We start from the raw sequence: 19,716 nt of genomic DNA, 5'->3' as shown, positions 1-19,716 counted from the left end.
ATTTAGGCAACTGTGGTTCCTTCACTCCAGAATACTCAAAGCCTACATTTGAAACTTTTCATTATCTCCGTGTCTGTTTTTTGATCTCTTCATTCCTTCTATTAACACTAGCAAGCCTCAATTTTCCGTCAGAAGACTGTACAACAGGCATAAGTGAAGTAAAATTTTATTTCTGAAAACAATTGCGAAGCTTATTTGCTTTCATTTTGAAGCATTTCTATAATTTAACATGTGAGTAAGGGAGCTCATGTGGTGCATGATAAAAGTGTCTTTCCTTACCTTGCCATAAACTATGCGAGACAGAAGCAGCATCTGTGAGGCTTTCACTGACCATGTTCTCAATACCTTCCTGCCTGTCTCTCTGCTCATCGCCTATCAATCTATTTGTGGCACTGCTTAATCCATCATCATCACTTGATAAATGATAATTATCAGAAAAGGGATTAAGGGAACTATAGTCAAAACAAAAATTTAACTTTGGTAGATGAAGTTGCAGAAGAGCGGTCATAAATTGATGATAACATACCTTCTGCAAGATCCAATGTTTGATGAAAACGCGTCGTCATCAGGGCTACTCACTAATTCAAACGGGCTCAAGGGAGGTGCTATGAGAGAATCACTAGCCAAGTCTTTATCCACCCGAATTATTGGCACTGATGCTATATAAAACGGTCAGCCAAATAATGTTTGCTTACTAAAGTTTCTTTACAGTAATTGTTACCTTTTTTATGCCTTTTGCTTTCTAGATGCTTCAAGAATTTCTTACGTAAAGCAATTGTTTCTATTAAACCACGGACACGGTCAATAGAAATAAGTGTATTTATTGCCTCTTCCTTTCTTTGATTTTCTAATAGTTCCTCCAATCTACAAAAAATAAAAGAAAAAACAAAAGCAGATTATATTAGCCTAAGACAGAAAACGTCGGGCTATGGGTATTACGTGGTTATACATCACAGTAGAGCTTTTTCCGGAATAATGAGCTTTCTTTGCGCAAGCATTAGAAGCATTTGATTGAATGTGACGCCTTTTGTAGTGGATTCGATCAAAGCAGTTTCCTGAGAACAATTCACGATATAGTACAATTAGTTTAAAAACACATTATAACACGCAAAATGGTACATACCCAGTATAACTTCTCCAGATCTTGCCTACGTGAATGTAGGTCACGCTTATCCAGTAGTTTCAATTTTTCGTTCAGCGCTGCTAAATCGAGGTTGTGTTCATAAGGGTCATTTAGCAGATAAGGACCGTCACTGTTCTGACGGCATCCTTTAACGAGTGCTTTGTAGGAATACTCAGGCTCAAAAATCCTGCATTTAAATATACCATCAAGTTTCTAAAGAAAACAGAAAATTTGTATAGTTCTTCAGTCCTGTCCGTGAAATAAATTTTGTAAGAGTTGCTTACCCGCCAAAAAGACATATACTGATTTGGTTTGATGTAACCGGTTCTATCAGTATCTATCGATGCCCACGTCATCTTGAATGTAAAGTAAAAAGGTTAAAGATAATATATACTTTTGATTGAAAGTTGAAGGATAATATTGTGGAGGAAAAAGGATATTTTCTAATCTCATCGCGGTTCACCAGTGAAAAGTTTGCTTTGATTTGGTAGACGTAGGAAAAGTTGTCCGTAACAACAGCAACGAATATAGCGATGAAGATATACATTGAAATAATGTTGAAAGTCAAGAATAAAAAATAGGACCATCGTAGAGACCCACAATCAGAATCTAGGTAATTGTCAGCCACCACACAGTTGGGGTATTCCACTGTAAAATCATGCATAATCGAATTCCAGCCTTCACTATTAGTGAAAATATTATGAACAAAAATGTCAGAAGAGTTATGAACACCCATTTAATACACATGATGCTCTGACAGGTTTACCCGGTTGAATATCGAATTAAGGAAATCATTGTGTTTGAATATGTTCGGAAGTTCATGTGCTCAGTCGTCGAACTGGGCCCATACTTGGTAAGACCGAATATTTGCATAAACATGATTGCATAAGTCGTCAAAACGACAAACCAAACCGCGAAAACGTTGAAGATCTGGTAAGATGAAGCTCTAGGATAGGAAAGGATAGTTACTATATGCTTCTTACAGCAATGGCATAGATGCTAGTTGCTACTTACGCCATTGTGGTGAAAAGCTGATTCAAGCTATCACTTCTTTGCACAAGTTTGAAGCAGAAAGCTGTCATAAATAACTTCTGCGACTCTACGTTGACCTGCAATGTAGAATTGCCCAAAGTAATGATAGCTGTAATAAAACTACCGATCACTATTCCCAAATCAAAAAGATTCCAAAGGTTCTGTCGAAACGAGTGCCAGCCTAATCCCAACAACTTGATTAAGATTTCTATCCAATAGATAAAGATAAAGGCCAAGTATACATAGACTACAAGGGAATGAAGATGAGTAAAAGCAAACTTTTTGGATACAACATGGCTTCAACTTACTCTTTCCGCGACTCCAACCTGATGCTCCACTGTTTATACCATCATTATCACTGTCACGAGCAGTATCCGTGCAGAGAAAAAGAATATTCAAGGATATAATGACCGTCATAAACTTGTAAAATCTGCCTCTTTTCTCAACTGTCAAATTATAACATAGTTTGCGAAGTTTGTTTTGAGGAACGATTTTAGGTCGTTTGGCAGGTCGAATTTGGTTCAACAGCTTTTTAAGGTCTAGCCACCGCCTTTGATCCGTTGTCATGTACGCTGTGCCGTTTCTTTTCGTGAAGTTTTCAATAACAACACCCAAAAATAAGGAAATAACAAATACAGAGCCTGCAAGATTGTAGACCATAAAAAAAATACCCCATAGTTGGCTTGCATCTTGTTGTGGAGCTTCATCTTTACCAGTAATACCCATGCTTGTAGTTAACACGTCAATCCAACCTTCACCACTGCAAATTTCAAAGAGAATTAACAATGATTTCCAAAATGAGTCAAAGCTGTATACATAAGGATTATCCCATATACGAGGCATATAAACACTAGTGTCTTCTGGCATTGGTTCTTGAGTTCCACTGAGTGCTTCAAAGATACAGCCAGTTTTGCCGTTGTCTCCGTCATTACAAAAGTAGAATAAGCCCATAAACACATTTTTTCCGTAAAGAGCAAAAGGAACAATAAGGCACAAACCTAAGACTGCCGCATCCAGAATTTGAGAAAGACCAGTAACAAGAATGGCAGTGAAGGCTTCTTTAGCAGGCTTCAACAAATTGATAAGACGTAAGGCTCTTAATGCTTTGAATGCCCGAAATCCTCTCTCCAAACCAGTAGACGCAGCAAATGTACCGAAATTAGACATATAAAGAGTGATCAACACAAATAAATCCAACAAGTTCCATCCATTCAGTAAATAGGCATTAGGTGTCCATCCGAAACCATCAGCAACAATTTTGATAACGAATTCTATTGAGAATATAATGGTAAAGGCCCAATCACAATATTTGAATGGTAACAATGCTGAAGGATTGTCTCTATGCTCGAACTGATATACAGGTGAGTTGTATATTGTGAGGATAACATTCACTAAAACACAGCTAGTGATAACGGCTGAGAATATGATATTAACCCATTTCAAAGGTGGTGTGCCGAAAATACGTTCACCACGGCTTGGCTGAACGATTAACTGACACCATCTGCGAAATCGATTGCTATTGGAGAACACATATAAAGATCGATCATATGTAGGATGTGAATTAATAAAGTCTCGTCTTAATGCACGTCTTTCTTCTATGTCATAAGTAGTTGTCTCTGTGTTCTGTTTGTTAGGAAGGGATTCTCTCAAGCTAGGTCCTACTAAATGTTTTAATGATCGTGGCTCAGTGTAGTGTTGTTTTTCGTTCTTTCGAGCATGGCTTTGTAAAAGCCCAACTTGATCAAACGCATTCAATGGGTCAATGTAAAAGGTGCTTTTACGGAGCTTTTGTTGTCGTTGTTGTTCGGCTGCGTCCTTCGAAGTACTGAGAATTTGATTCAAAAAGTTTTTAGCTCTATCAAATAAGTTCATTGGACGGTGGTCTTCGTCACGGTTTGAGCCGTCTCTATGTATGCTCGGTGCTCTGTTCAAACTGTTATCTGTCTTTACCATCATAAACTCCCTTACGATACTCTTCTGAGTAGATATAGTTAAACTACTCGGCATATCCTTAACACTCAAACCTTTTGCTTTTGGCTTGAAATATCGATATATGTTCCACCGGCTAATAACTACATCTTTGTCCAACTCATTTTCAGTTTTTTGCATAAAATTGAAGATTTGTCGCTTCTGCTTATCTTCTTCGGCAATCTCAAAGTTTTCCATAAGTACAGCAATGAACAAATTAACCAAAACAACTACGTTTACAATTATTTTAGAAAGCATTACCGAGATATTTTCTGAAGACAGAATACTTACAATTGGAGAACGCAAACCAAAACACCAAGAACAATGCATATATAGTACTATTATGATTTTCGGAACCGGCATCCATCACGTTGTATAGTATGGTTGTCCAATCTTCTCCAGAAAAAAGCTTCACGTTTGCTCTTAGTTATTGTCCGATCAAATGCACAAACTAACCACTTACTTGATATAAGGCTGTGAATGAGTTATATACTGAGAAAAATCTCATCTCCTCGCCTAATTCGTTAATGACACCTTCAAAAAGCTGAAAAGCAATTATGGCACATAATAGAGTCGCGAGTACAATGAAAAACGATAAATTGATCAACCCATGAAGACTTCCTAACACACGGGACTGGAAAGAGTTTCAGTAACAGAATTTCAAGCAACGGATTAGAGGAAAAGCGTAAGTTTTACCATGAGCTTTCGTAATCTAGGAATTGCGACAACCAATCGATAACTGCGAAGCACTTGAAAGCCTGTAAGCCATACGTAAACATTTTGGCGTGCTGAAACTGGTGGTATTTGAATGATGCAGGTAATAATGGCAATACAAAAGTCAGTCAAATTTAACGTATCACGGAAAAACCCTTTTAGGTCCTGTCTGTTACACATCAGACGAAGTAGGATTTCAATAAGGAAAGCGATTGTAAATGCAATCTCAGCCTCGTCCAACATAGCTATCGTATCTCTTGACATGTTGTTATTCTTAGCTGCCATACAAACCAAATCAACAAGCACTAGAAAGATCCAAAAAGGATATGTAAACTTTACAAATCTATTGAAAAGGGAATTCCGAGTAATCTGTTCCGTAAGGCCGTCGTCTTCTTCCGAAAAAGCCCATCCTCCATCAGTAGAGTCTGCTAATACAGGTTTGGCTCTATAAGCAATGTGTTGTATTGGAATCTGATAAGCAACATACTTATACCCTAAAGATGGAAAATCTCTTACTTGGAATTTGTGAAGGCAGAATGCTGCGAGTCCTCTCTTACTTTGGCAAACATCTCAGTAATAACTGCAATGAATAAGTTGACCAACCAAAAATTCATGACAATAACGATTACAACAAAATAGAGGCAAGCTACAAAATACTCAGCATCCATCATATCATACATACGATCCGTCCATGATTGCACTATGAAAACAAAAAGTAAGTAAAGATAGCAGACCGTTTGACGAAGATCACGAATTTGGAACGTACCGCCCGTGATGATCATAACAATTAGCATAGATGAAAATATATTATCAAAACTGATTGTCCCTCCAAAAGGATTATCTGTTTCCTATAGGTAACAAAAAGCAAACCAAAAAAACCGTCAGGCTTCCAACGTATTATGCCAGGTAACTGTAGAGCTCACCTCGCAGATCAATCCTTGCTCGCAAATGAAGCCTTTGGACCAGAGTGCCTCGGTACCATCTTTCAACCTGTAAGGTACGACAGCTCCTGAACCATTGATATAACCACCGCAATATTGCTGGACCTCTTGTACGTTAGTTGTATTGTTGGGGTCTTTCACAATAGAGCGTAAAAATTAGCAGATGAGTTTAAGCCAAACCAAAAAACTGAAAATAGACATACCATGCCATACGCAGTGTCGTTTAAACGATCCTTTGAATGATTGAATGCCTACAATTCTTCCCGTATATAACAATTATCAATGACTGACAGTCAATATATTTAACAAACTTCAGTACTTACGCAAAGACAACAAAGAAAAATAATACAAAGAAGAGAACGTTGACTAATAAAGGTGCTGCCTTTTTCAAGCTATTTAGAATCACTTTATTGCCATCAGTTAGATTCAATAAACGCAACAGTATAAGCGCTGAAAGCATCCTGAACACAAGTATTCGTTGCGTTTCTCCTTGCATTTCTTGATGCGTCAGTAGTAAGATGAAATCAATCCAATACGATAATACTGATACAAAATCTATTCTATTCCAACTGTGCCTTAAAAAGGGACGCTTTCCATTCTTTGCTGAGTTAATAATGAAACCATATACAATGCTGCGAGCTATGATAATGACACTATGAAAGATGATAGATAGATTTTTGAGTACTGGAGCGAGAATGTGTGAAGACAACATAGATAATGTGCTTACGTATAGATAGAAAATATGATCAAGAGCGCTAATTGATCCCATGTAGGCACCCATTGCTGTGGAGGAACTGGAAATGGATTGTTTCCCCATCCAACGATCAACAACACAATTCCGTGGAAGACAATCAATAGCATTAAAAATGGTTCCAGCCATCTTGTTTTTTTGAGCGGAGAAAGAAAGTTAATTTCTGATAAGGTTTGACATTCTGTTGCTTTTTTAGTACCTCCACCGTAAAATATTAAAAAGAAAAAGTCGGAACGTATTTGTAGGCGAGAATATTTTCAAACTATGTCCATAAAGCTCAGTTTCGCTATCAATGCTGTCCACAGTCGCTGATTGGGACATACTAGGAACACATAATGCCGAATCCAGACGAGGAAGATTTCTTACAGGCACTGTTTGTTGTATTGCGACATCTTTATTGGCTGAGCGGCTGTCACGATACGTTAACTTTTCCGTTGATTTGTTAAGATTATTATCATGAAGCCTTACTACATTAGCTGTACTATGCAATTGTTGGCATTGTTGGTTACTAATATCATGCAAATTAATGACTCTTTTAGACGTTTTTTGGATTATAGAAATGGCAGCATTGAGATACTCTTTTGTGGTCTTCGATATGATCTCTTGTAGATTCTTATTACGCTGATCTGCTTTCATATCAATGTAAGCTGGTTCGTAAAACCTACTGACGGGTCGTTCCTGTTGTACTGACAATCTAAAGGAGCCATTGTATAGTTCTTCAGAATCATATCGATGTGTCTTACTGATGCGCTTCGTTTTCTTGTTGTTTCTCCCATCTAGTGCTGATGCGTTTAAAGTCAATCTAGCTGTGTCAGTAACGTCGTCGGCGTCCTCAGTTGATGAGAGTGTCTCATAAGACATGATCGAGATACTGCTTCTACCCGTATGCTTGTTGGATAGAGTTGAGTTAAGTTTTTGTTGATCGAATGAGTTCATAAATTCAGTAGCATTTACAGGCTGCTTTTTCTGGGTATAACGACGTGATAGTGAGTGTGATAATTTGGGTGTGAAGGTCATGAATGATGGCGATGAGGAATCATCTTCCACACGGAGTTGTAGGTCATCACTTTCATTTGACTCATTTACAGTCATTTGGTGAGACAGGCTAACTTTTTATTTACTGGTCTATAATTTTTCGCCCGGTCTTGACAAATAATCAGTTACTCTTGCTTTGAAATGTTATCTGTGGCCACGAATCAGAGACACTCAATGTAGTGCTTTCTTTGATGTGAATAGAACTAAGAAAAAGGGGCAATTCCAAGCACTCTTATTCGTAACCTCTTTCATCCGACCTGAAATGACACTATTAGTGCTGAGTGTACAGTGGTACAGCAGTGAATTCAACAACCGTTGCATTTACGCAAGACAGCAATGCAATTGGTAATCGCTGGTCATCATCGGGCTTTTTGTTGTTGCACGTCTCTGTAATGAAATTAAAACTCACTATTATCATCACCACCGCGTTTGTCCATTGGGTTGTGCTATTCAAAAATGGGGTTAGCTTAACAAAAAAAAAGGCGGAGAAAATGTCTCGCAGATAGGTACCTCAAAAATGATTGGCTCTAAAACAGGACTTTCTTTTCAACCAAAAAAATTTTTCTGGGTATCTTGCAAAAGGTATAAAAAGACGCTCGCTTTTGTTTTCATGAAACCTCTCAGCTTCCTTGGCTGACGATCTTAGGAATACCTTTTATATTTTCTATTTTTAATTCAAATAAATTTTCTATTTTTGTAAACAACTTCTCTTCTTTTTACGTCTTCAAAGTCTCTGACTATTATCTAACGTAAGATAGTGTAATTGTACACGTCAAAAAGAGCTTTCCGTTGAATTAATCATTCTGGGGCATTTCATAGAAAGAAGGACCAAATACGTGATCTTGTGCTTGTGTGCCGTCTTGATATCTTATCACCAAAACTCTAATTAGAATATAAAATGGCTTCTAACTTCCCTGTTCCTTCTGTCGCAGCTGCTGGTACTGCTCCTGCAATCAGCACTGGTGCTCAAATCCCTGCACCTGCTGCCAATGCTACCCCGCTTCCTGCTCTTTCTCCACGTTCTCCATCTGCGCCACATCGTCCTGTGACAGCTTATGAGGAAAAGAGTGTTACCACTGGTACTTTGATTCTACAGGATGGTACCAGTTACCAGGGTGTTTCTTTTGGTGCAGAGAAGAGTATTTCTGGTGAATGCGTTTTCCAGACAGGTAAGCATTAGTAGCTGTTTTGTGTGGGGCAAGGGATATCTATTTGTTATTTTGCGGAAGCAGGCGTGCTTTGATTTTAGAACAAAAAATTTTTGACATGTTTCACAAACAGGTATGGTTGGCTATCCCGAATCATTGACCGATCCTTCCTACCGTGGCCAAATCCTGGTCTTAACTTTCCCTCTGATTGGTAACTATGGTGTACCCAGCCGCACTGCAATGGATGAGCTCTTGAAGGATATCCCCAAATACTTCGAATCCAACGAGATCCATGTCGCTGGTTTGATCGTCGGCAACTATGCTCAAGATTACTCTCATTATCTGGCCGATTCTTCTCTTTCAGTTTGGCTTAAGGAGAACAATATTCCTGCCCTTTACGGTATTGATACTCGTGCTATGACAAAGAAGATCCGTACTCAGGGTGTTCTTCTGGGTAAAATTCTTTTCCCCAAGTCTCTGGCCACAAGTACTGTTGATGCAGCTGCCTCTGCCCTTGGTTTAACCGCTTCATCAAACGCCTCTTCCTCTGAACGTTGGATGGCTGATTATGAAGATGTAGAATGGGTTGATCCCAACAAGAGAAACTTGGTAGCAGAAGTTTCTATTAAGGAACCCAAAATTTACTACCCTGATCCCGCAAAAGCCATTAAAGTCCCTAGTGGACGTACAATGCGTATTATTGCTGTGGATATCGGTATGAAGTACAATCAAATTCGTTGTTTCGTTTTCCGCGGTGTCGAATTAAAAGTCGTTCCTTGGGATTATGATTTCAATGCAGAGCCTGTTGATTCTTACGATGGTCTCTTCCTTTCTAACGGTCCAGGTGATCCAGTTACCATTGATACTACCATAAAAAATACTGCTAAATTCATCAAAGATCTCAAAAAACCTGTCTTTGGTATTTGTTTGGGTCACCAAGTTATGGCTTTGGCTGCTGGCGCCAAAACAAAGAAGATGAAATATGGTAATCGTGGTCAAAACATCCCTTGTACCAATTTACTTTCTGGTCGTTGTTATATCACATCTCAGAATCATGGTTACGCTGTCGATGCTTCCACTCTTCCCGAAGATTACCAAGAATTATTTGTCAATGCAAATGACGGTTCAAATGAAGGTACTATTCATAAGAGTCTTCCTATCTTCTCAGTTCAATTCCATCCTGAATCCACTCCTGGTCCCCGTGATACTGAGTTCCTTTTTGATGTCTTCCTTAACACTGCTAAGGAATGCCTTGAAAAGAAGTCTCTTGTACGTATCAACATGCCCGGTGGTGATATTGTAGAAAATAGAAACAAGAACCCCAGAGTTCATGTCAATAAGGTTCTTGTTTTGGGTTCTGGTGGTCTTTCTATCGGGCAAGCTGGTGAATTCGATTACTCTGGCTCTCAAGCCATCAAGGCTTTGAAAGAAGAAGGCATTTATACAGTGCTTATCAACCCTAACATTGCTACTATTCAAACTTCCAAAGGTTTAGCTGATAAGGTCTATTTCTTACCTGTTACACCTGAATTTGTACGCAAGGTTATCCAATTCGAAAAACCTGATGGTATTTATGTCACTTTTGGTGGTCAAACAGCCTTAAGTGTTGGTATTGCTTTGAAGGACGAATTTGAAGCTTTAGGTGTTAAGGTTCTTGGTACACCTATCGATACTATTATTACTACTGAGGATCGTGATCTCTTCGCTCAAGCACTATATGAAATCGATGAAAAGTGTGCTCAATCCTCTTCTGCTGTCTGTGTTGATGAAGCTCTCGCCGCCGCTAAGGAAATCGGCTATCCTGTAATTTGCCGTGCTGCTTATGCTCTTGGTGGTCTTGGCTCTGGTTTCGCTGATAATGAGGCCGAACTCGTCGCACTCTGTAATAAGGCTTTTGCTACTTCACCTCAGGTTTTAATTGAAAAATCCATGAAAGGTTGGAAGGAAATTGAATATGAAGTTGTTCGTGATTGTCAAGATAATTGTATTACCGTTTGTAATATGGAAAATTTCGATCCTCTTGGTATCCATACTGGTGACTCCATTGTCGTTGCTCCTTCTCAAACTCTTTCTGATGAAGACTACAATATGCTTCGTACTACTGCTGTAAATGTCATTCGTCATTTGGGTGTCGTAGGTGAATGTAACATTCAATATGCTTTGAATCCATTCTCTAAAGAATATTGTATCATTGAAGTCAATGCTCGTTTGTCCCGTTCTTCGGCCCTCGCTTCTAAAGCCACAGGTTACCCTCTTGCTTTCGTCGCTGCCAAACTTGGCTTGGGTATTCCTTTGAATGAAATCAAAAACAGTGTCACCAAGGTTACCTGTGCATGTTTCGAACCTTCTCTTGATTATGTTGTTGTCAAGATTCCCCGTTGGGATCTCAAAAAGTTCAATCGTGTTAGTACTGCACTTTCATCATCTATGAAGTCTGTTGGTGAAGTGATGGCTATTGGCCGTACATTTGAAGAGACAATTCAGAAGGCCATTCGTGCTATTGATTACAACTTCATGGGCTTTAGTCAGGTATTAACAAGATATTGCTTTGTTCATCTTATTGCAAATCCTGGTAATAATACTTTTATTTTGATTCAAAACCATAGAATGACTTTGTAGCTGATGACGAAATCGATTACGAGTTAACCAACCCTTCTCATCAACGTCTATTCGCTATTGCTAATGCAATGTTTAAGGGTTATAGTGTTGATAAGATCTGGGAAATGACAAAGATTGACAAATGGTTCCTTAACAAATTGATGCACATTGTCTCCTTGGGTAACCGTCTGGATGGATTCAACAAATCCAATGTTCCTGGTAACTTGTTACGTTCCGCCAAACAACTCGGTTTTTCAGATCGTCAAATTGCCAACCATTTAAACAGCAACGAATTCGCTATCAGGAAACTTCGTCAAGAGTATGGCGTTACTCCTTTCGTTAAACAAATTGATACAGTCGCTGCCGAGTTCCCTGCTTTCACCAACTATCTATACATGACATACAATGCTGTTGAGCACGATATTGACTTTAATGATAAGGGTATCATGGTTTTGGGTTCAGGTGTATATCGTATCGGTTCATCTGTTGAGTTTGATTGGTGCGCTGTTCGTGCAGTTAGAACCATTCGTGAACAAGGTATTAAGACTGTTATGGTCAATTACAATCCTGAAACAGTCTCTACTGATTATGATGAAGCTGATCGCTTGTACTTCGAAAACATCAATTTGGAACGTGTTTTGGATATCTATGAAATTGAAAAATCCAGTGGTGTCCTTATGTCCATGGGTGGTCAAACACCCAATAATATTGCTCTGCCTTTGTACCGTCAAAATGTTAAGGTTCTTGGTACCTCACCTGAAATGATTGATAATGCTGAAAATCGCTATAAATTCTCAAGAATGTGTGATAGTATTGGCGTTGATCAACCTCTTTGGAAAGAACTGACCAGTTTTGAAGAAGCAGAAGTTTTTTGTGAACGTGTTGGCTTCCCTGTTTTGGTCAGACCCTCATATGTTCTTTCTGGAGCTGCCATGAATGTCGTCTTTTCTAAGGATGATCTTGAGTCCTACTTGAAGGAAGCCGCTGCTGTATCCCGCGATCATCCTGTTGTTATTACCAAGTATATCGAGGAAGCAAAGGAAGTTGATGTTGATGCCGTTGCCCTTGATGGTAAATTGATCAATCACGTCATTTCAGAACACGTTGAAAATGCTGGTGTCCATTCTGGTGATGCCACTTTAGTCTTACCTCCTCAAGATCTTGATCCGGAAACCATTCGTAAGATTGAAGATGCTACTGCCAAGATTGGTCGTGCATTGAATATCACTGGTCCTTTCAATATCCAATTCATTGCTAAGAACAATGAAATCAAGGTCATTGAATGTAATGTTCGTGCTGCTCGTTCATCTCCTTTTGTTTCTAAGGTTATGGGTGTTGATATGATTGAAATGGCTACTCTTGCTATGCTTGGTCTTCCTGTTACACCTTATCCTAAGGTTGATGTTCCCAAAGATTATGTTGGTGTCAAGGTTCCTCAATTCTCTTTCAGTCGTTTATCTGGCGCCGATCCTGTTTTGGGTGTTGAAATGGCTTCAACTGGTGAAGTAGCTTGTTTCGGTAAAAACAAATACGAAGCTTATTTAAAGGCTCTATTGGCAACTGGCTTTGTTTTACCGAAGAAGAACATCTTGCTTTCCATTGGTTCCTATAAGGAAAAATTGGAATTGCTTCCATCTGTCAAGAAATTGCATGAACTTGGTTATAACCTCTTTGCTACCACAGGTACTGCCGATTTTATTTCGGAACATAACATTCCCGTCAAGCATCTCGATCTTTTGGATGGCGATGTCGATGACAAGCTTAAAGCTGAATATTCGCTTCAGCAACATTTGTCCAATAACTTGATTGATTTGTACATCAACTTGCCTTCTAGAAACCGTTTCCGTAGACCTGCTTCTTACATGTCCAAGGGTTATCGATCTCGCCGTATGGCTGTTGATTATTCCACTCCTCTTTTGACGAACGTCAAGTGCGCCAAATTGTTTGTAGAGGCTCTTGCTCGTAAGAAGGAATTCGAAATTCTTGGTGTAGATTTTAAGAGTAGCAGCAACACAGCTACCCTTCCTGGCCTCTTCAATATCAATGCTCATATTCCTTCTTTGAACGACCTTGCTTCTGTTACCAAGGAATCACTCAAGTCTGGTATTACTACCGTTGCTATCAATTGTCCTGATGTAATCAACATGTCATCTGTTGAACAATTATCTAGTGCCGCTCAAAAGGCATCAAGTGCTGACTACTTGATCTATGCAACTGCAACTGTTGACAATGCAGACAAATTCGATACCGTTGCTTCTTCTGTTGCTGCTGCTTATGTCAACACTAATAAGATTGGCAACGGTAATGTTTCTGTTTACGATTCCGTGTTTGATTCTTGGCCTAGAGACCGCATTATTGTTACCGAAGCTAAAGGTACTGATCTCGCTTCAATCTTGTTGCTTGCTTCCATTCATGGTCATGTGCTTCATGTTTCCAATGTCACTAGCAAGGATGATTTGGCTTTGATTGAAATGACTAAAAATAAGGGTTTGAAAGTGACTTGCGATGTCTCAGTCTATTCTCTCTTCCTCAATAATGCTGAACTTGAGTCCAAGTTGTTGCCCTCTCCTGCGGATCAAGAAGGATTATGGAAGAAATTGGATGTCATTGATTGCTTCTCTTTGGGTCCTAACCCCAGTCCTTCTGAAAAATCTGCCATTGAAGGAATTGCCGAAGGCTTGCCTTTACTCTTAACTGCAGTTGCTGACGGAAGATTGTCTATTCAAGATATTGCTGAACGTATGAATGAAAACCCTCGTCGTATCTTTGGTCTTCCTGCTCAGTCTGATACCTATGTTGAAGTTGAATTAGATCGTGCCAAGACATGGAGCTGTGGCCCACTTGCCGGCAAGAAGATTCGTGGTTCTGTTAGCCGTGTTGTTGTCAATGGTGTAACAGTCTTCATGGATGGTGTATTCAGACAAGATGGTATTGTCGGTCGTGATTTATCCGCTCAAGCCAAGGCATCTGCATCCGTTAGCGTTTTGAAGAAGAAGGCTGAAGCCGCTTCAACCACTTCTGCCGCTAACATTACTGATGTTCCTGAAAGAGCACCTGAAGCTAAATCCTCTCAGCATCTTGACTCCATCAAATTGGCTGGTGCTAGCGATCAACAATTGGTGCCTTTTGCCTCTCCTACTTATGAACTTCCTGCTTCTCTCATCCGTGTATTCAACCGTTCACCGTTTTACCGCAAGCACATCTTACGTTCCAAACAATTTGACCGTAACGATCTTCATTTGCTCTTTGGTGTTGCCCACGAAATGCGTAACCTCGTTGAATTGTACGGTTCTATCAATTTGTTACAAGGTCGCGTAATGAGTACTATGTTCTTCGAACCCTCCACTCGTACATCATCCTCTTTTGAAGCTGCCATGTATCGTTTGGGTGGTAAGGTTGTATCTATCAGTGCAGCAACTTCCTCTGTTCAGAAGGGTGAGTCTCTTGCAGATACCGTCCGTACTCTTGGTTGTTACTCTGATGTCATTGTCCTTCGTCATCCTCAGCACGGTAGCGCTCAAATTGCTGCCAAGTACTCAAAGGTACCTATCATCAATGCTGGTGATGGTATTGGTGAACACCCTACCCAAGCTTTCTTGGATGTCTTTACTATCCGTGAAGAATTAGGTACTGTCAATGGTTTAACCATTACTTTGGTTGGTGATTTGAAGAATGGTCGTACTGTTCACTCCTTGGCTAAAATCTTGGCTTATTACCAAGTCACTATCAACTATGTCTGCCCTGATTCCCTGTCAATGCCCAAGGATGTCATGGAAGAAGTCGCTGCTGCTGGTGTTAAGCAGAATGTATATACCACTCTTGATGAAGTTATTGGCTCCACTGATGTTTTGTATATGACCCGTGTTCAAAAGGAACGTTTCAGCAACGACGAAGAATACCACCGTGTTAAGGACTCTTTCATTTTGAATAACGACGTTTTAAGTAAGGCGAAGGCTCAAATGATTGTCATGCATCCTCTTCCTCGTGTAAATGAAATTGAACCAGAAGTCGATTTCGACCAAAGAGCCGCTTATTTCCGACAAATGAGATATGGCCTTTATGTCAGAATGGCATTGCTTACTCTTGTTATGGGTTCCCAACGCCGTTAAAATTATTTCCTTTTTGTGTATAGTCTTCTTATATATAATTTATTACTCTCAATTAATGAACCAAAACTAAACTTGTATTATATTTTTCTCTGAAAGCGAAATATAGAGATGATTTTCAATTCTATTATTTTTATGTATTGTCGAAATAAACACTTATAACTAAGAAATGTTAGAATATTGCATTCTGATAAGATAATACTCTTAGGACAGCAGCACACGCCAAATGTAACTTTTTTTTCCCCAAAGAATGTCGTACTTTTTGTTCAAAAAAGGAATTGAAGTTGGGTATATTTTATTATTATTACTACTCTTTAACAAAATGTATAGAATCGTCCAGTTTTATAGACAACTCCATCGCCTCTTACTAACAGAATACGAATGCTGTAGGGCATATTAGAAGTTTTATGCTCGACATCGCTATCATTTTCGAGCAGGTCATGCCTCCTATTTAAGCCGACAGATTTCAGCAGTTCAGCACGTGTTGGTAACCAGCACACTAACATTTCACGACTACGGTATTCTGTAATTGGGGCCTTGATATCGCCGAACCATATCTGGAGATCTCGAGTGAAATTCTCTCCTGATGCTGTCATGATATCCCTTGAAGCTTTATCGTCATTCTGTTCTATACCGGAATCCTTGCTAGGAAGTGCACCCATATCAGATGAAATAGTAAAGTGAGTTAAACACGGGAATGGTGTGCTTAGGGGAGCTGTAAATTGCTTCTCCATCTGTCTCTCTTCGTTAAGATACGCCGGTGTCCAAAAAGTATATCTTGCACACTCTAAATGTGCAACTATTAGAAACGAAACCAAGCGAGGATCTTAAAAAAAGCGGGCCGTACCTGTTCCAACAATAGTCCACACAGCATTATCTGAGATATCCTCTGACCAGAATGCCCCATATTCAGCCAACGCTTGTCCGTTATTTGCAGCTATGCTATGCTTTCTATTTGCAGTTGCTGATTTATCGTGATAAACTGTAGGGCGCTGGTCTGATGCGTAATCGGGTAATTGCACATTTATATTTTGTTGTATTATCGAAGTACATGTTGGAGAATTGGCATCCCAACTATCAACACGTCTTCTTGCGTTCTTATTGGCACTATTATGACTTTGCTTACCATACAATTCTGTATCTTCCATTGTGTGCAATTCACTATCATTGAGTTCTTCCACCATCGATAGACAGCGTTTACGGTTTAGTACTTCTGTATTGAATGGCGTATTTGAATTCAAAATCGCTGATAAGGCGCGCGCTGTGTAATTGAAACATTCGGATTCTACTGCTGCCGTAAATAAGTCGATATTCGAAAAAGAACCTTTTATAGGTGTACGATTATTTGTTGAGTTATGCGTTCCTACAAGATCTTTTAAGCAAGCTAAATAGTTGGCAGGACCCATTGATTTTTGTGGCATTAGCATTTCTGCTTGAGTTTGTCTCGTTCGCCGTTCTGCCAAACTGTTGCTGTCAAGATTGGATGGCTGACATGTATTCGTCGGTTGATCATTTGACAACCCTTTTGATCTGTTACGTGTGGGGTCATTGCAGTCATGCTGAACTATTTGTAAAGCTATCTTATGTAGCTGAGATACAGGGTCCCCGAGTACTTCATCACCAAACTCACCACCACCTGAAAAAGAAGGATCAAATTCGCATGGACAGTGAGCCCCACCGACAACCGTAGATACCTTATCTACTCTTCGTATAATCATAACAGGGCTTACAAGACCAGTAGTTAAGCATTGCAAAACAATTTGCTGATTATAGCGAATTGCTAGAGGCTGATTTGTCTTATTCTTCAAAGCTATTTTGGGAGGTTTGGGATAAGGTATAGTTGGCACTAAACTAGGATAGCCTATGAATTCGTCAGCACGATCATAATTCTGTGGTTCACTAGCCTGGTTCGTATTGATATAAGGATCAACAATCCAAATGATAAATGGATCCCAAGAGCTTGTCTTCGTTGCAAAACGACTTTCGTTCTTTGGATCTTTTGATGACTGACAATGTAGTCGTCCTGGATAGTTGAAAACTGAAGGGTGCTCAGAAGTAGATGCAACGCCTAAGTATTTGGTCGACCCTGTTTGAGAGCGTACCCTGTTGAATAAGGATACGGTTGTTCCGTGATAAATACACACTATTATTTGCGTTGGTTAGAAGCAAGTCAAATAACAGGTAATACACAACCTCAATGCTGACTTACATTCCATATTCTTCACACTTTGCCTTTTTTTTGTGGGCTTACTAATAACTTTGATGCCTCGACTGGACAGGGTGCCAAGTTTTAGTCCGTTGGCAAGTTGGACTTCTACTAGACATTGAACTTTTTTTCTTTTTTCGTCAGCATCATTTATATAAAGCTGTCGTAAAACACAGCGACCTCCTGCAAGCGGTTCATTCCCACATTGAGAATCATCGCTAGTGACTGTACTTGTTTCACCAAGCATTGTTCGGTGTTTTCCTGAATTGAGGTCACCTACTACATCAATCGACACATTACTGACACCATTTTGCAACATGGATAATCCATTCTCACTATTTTCAGTACCGGTTCGATAAATCATTTCACCTGACGAGCTGTACCACTCAATTTTCCCGCTTTGTTGATTTGCTGATTCACCGGATATACGAATAGCCAAAGAAGGAGGGGAGCGAGCTCTACCGCTTTCGTCATGTATGATACTAGTTGATTTCTGCTGTGAATGTTGACTTTCTGAGAACGTAGTCCACCAACTGGAGCCTACAAGCATAATTGTCGGAGGAGGGCATAGGAATCTAAGCTTAAATCGGTAAGCACTCTGTAATATGAAGGAGAGTGTGAAGGATAAAAAAGAAGAAAAAGAAACACAAACCTTTTCTCGGTGCCATAGCTTTTCTGGGCGACCTTGCTTGTCATGATAATAACAGTTCTCTCACCAGCATCTAATGGATCGTTAGCATTTAGATAAGCTTGAATTGCAGATTTGATTCTGACAGCGTTCATCAGTCCTTGAGTGATACGAGAGGTAACAGAAGAACTGATGCGTGTTATGTTTTGAGCTTCTATATCCATGAATTTGTTGTAATTGCCATTATTTATTGCACTCATATTGTTGATAAGAGACTGTTGTGTTGGTAATGATTGTGTGTTAAGATTGAGTTGTTGTGGCTGCTTTGATTGTTGCGAGATATGCGATCTTTGCGGTACATTTGCTATCGGCTGGCCATTCAAAGATGAGTCATATCGATACTGCTGCTCATTCGTTTGAGTCATTGGCTGCTCTTTATCAGTTGTAACCGGTATATGTGGTCGAGAGCTGTGCAAATCAAAAAGGAACAATGGATCTAATGGGCTTTGCTCTACAGGGAACTATATAATACTAATTGTTTACTCAAACCTTTCCATCGTGAGAAAACCGAAATATAATTTCTAACTTACCTTTGCTGCTTCACAGTTATTTTCCTCATCTGTATTAACGCCAGCTGAACACGATGAAGGTAGTGGTCTTATGTAAGTACTCTTTTGGTTGGAAGCCATGATGTTATCCATTTCCTTTTATAAATTAAGTTAAGAAAATTAGTATCAACGATTGCTGGTAGACGTGCAGTCAAATAAAAAAGCTAGACATACATTTACGGCACCTATATCAGACGCTAACGGTATATCACAATACTGGCGTTGATTGTCATGAATGTTTCGTAAGACATCAGGTGAATAATCGTTAGATAATAAGAAATTCAGTAAAGATTGATAATCTGAAGGTGTTGATGAATACGCATGATTTTTTGATGTAAGATTGACTTGCATGTTTCTGTCGATCGTGCTTGGTTTTTGTTTGTTAACATTCTGAGACTGGGTATGCTGCAAAAACTGGTTATCACTGTGTTTATAAATTGAATTTGAATGCATTGATGTATTTGACTGATTACTGCTCGCTAACAGTAACTGCTGATTTCTTACAAAATCGAGTGTAAATTGGCTGTTGTCATTTTCATTCAAGTTCCTTTGACCTTGCTCGGCTTGATTCCCAGCAGTCATGGCATTGTTGTTTATATAAGATTGTGTTTGATACTGCAAAGGATAATCAGACATGGATTAACACAAATCCTATAAATGAGAAAAGACCTCTATAAAAAAGAACAAATAAAAACCGAAAACGAATCTGTGGTGCCTTTTTTATACGAATAAGTTACAGCCTGGCACAAAGAGGGACTACCTTTATAAAGTTTTTTAAAAAAAATGTGGGGTAAAATAGCCGCCTATCAAAAGCGACCTTTGAGTAACCATATCCTAGAATATTCATACCTTCGACCG

At 39.3% G+C, this 19,716-nt stretch overlaps 3 protein-coding genes across 3 annotated transcripts; 1 reads left to right on the top strand and 2 right to left on the bottom strand.

Moving 5' to 3' along the window:
* Window positions 1–143: 143 nt before the first annotated feature.
* Window positions 144–8,026, bottom strand: BDF20DRAFT_968413 (Ion transport protein-domain-containing protein). Its single transcript, XM_053084996.1, has 22 exons — window positions 6,729–8,026; window positions 6,506–6,658; window positions 6,102–6,431; window positions 5,982–6,037; window positions 5,761–5,912; window positions 5,604–5,685; window positions 5,354–5,537; window positions 4,820–5,282; window positions 4,587–4,757; window positions 4,415–4,532; window positions 3,937–4,353; window positions 2,476–3,813; window positions 2,138–2,402; window positions 1,890–2,069; window positions 1,518–1,806; window positions 1,408–1,479; window positions 1,124–1,336; window positions 955–1,055; window positions 722–864; window positions 527–659; window positions 280–452; window positions 144–217 (listed from the first exon to the last, which is right to left on the bottom strand). The coding sequence occupies exons 1-22, from the start codon at window positions 7,619–7,621 to the stop codon at window positions 192–194; spliced, it is 5,952 nt and encodes a 1,983-aa protein (XP_052941238.1). The 5' UTR covers window positions 7,622–8,026; the 3' UTR covers window positions 144–191.
* Window positions 8,027–8,462: 436 nt separating this feature from the next.
* BDF20DRAFT_909680 (uncharacterized protein) lies at window positions 8,463–15,419 on the top strand (the record flags this gene model as incomplete). The annotated part of the gene is made up of 3 exons (XM_053083618.1): window positions 8,463–8,733; window positions 8,846–11,241; window positions 11,319–15,419. 3 exons carry the CDS (start codon window positions 8,463–8,465, stop codon window positions 15,417–15,419), a joined length of 6,768 nt encoding a protein of 2,255 aa, XP_052941237.1.
* A 267-nt stretch (window positions 15,420–15,686) lies between these two features.
* Window positions 15,687–19,649, bottom strand: BDF20DRAFT_79333 (uncharacterized protein). Its single transcript, XM_053076229.1, has 6 exons — window positions 19,033–19,649; window positions 18,841–18,954; window positions 18,275–18,771; window positions 17,626–18,197; window positions 16,264–17,559; window positions 15,687–16,203 (listed from the first exon to the last, which is right to left on the bottom strand). The coding sequence occupies exons 1-6, from the start codon at window positions 19,492–19,494 to the stop codon at window positions 15,731–15,733; spliced, it is 3,414 nt and encodes a 1,137-aa protein (XP_052941236.1). The 5' UTR covers window positions 19,495–19,649; the 3' UTR covers window positions 15,687–15,730.
* Between the last annotated feature and the right edge of the window lie 67 nt (window positions 19,650–19,716).

Source organism: Mycotypha africana (genome assembly GCF_025528875.1).
Source record: "Mycotypha africana strain NRRL 2978 chromosome Unknown BDF20scaffold_1, whole genome shotgun sequence".
Taxonomy (NCBI): domain Eukaryota; kingdom Fungi; phylum Mucoromycota; class Mucoromycetes; order Mucorales; family Mycotyphaceae; genus Mycotypha; species Mycotypha africana.
Note: the sequence above shows the minus strand (reverse complement) of the source record. Positions and strands in the feature narration are given on the sequence as shown.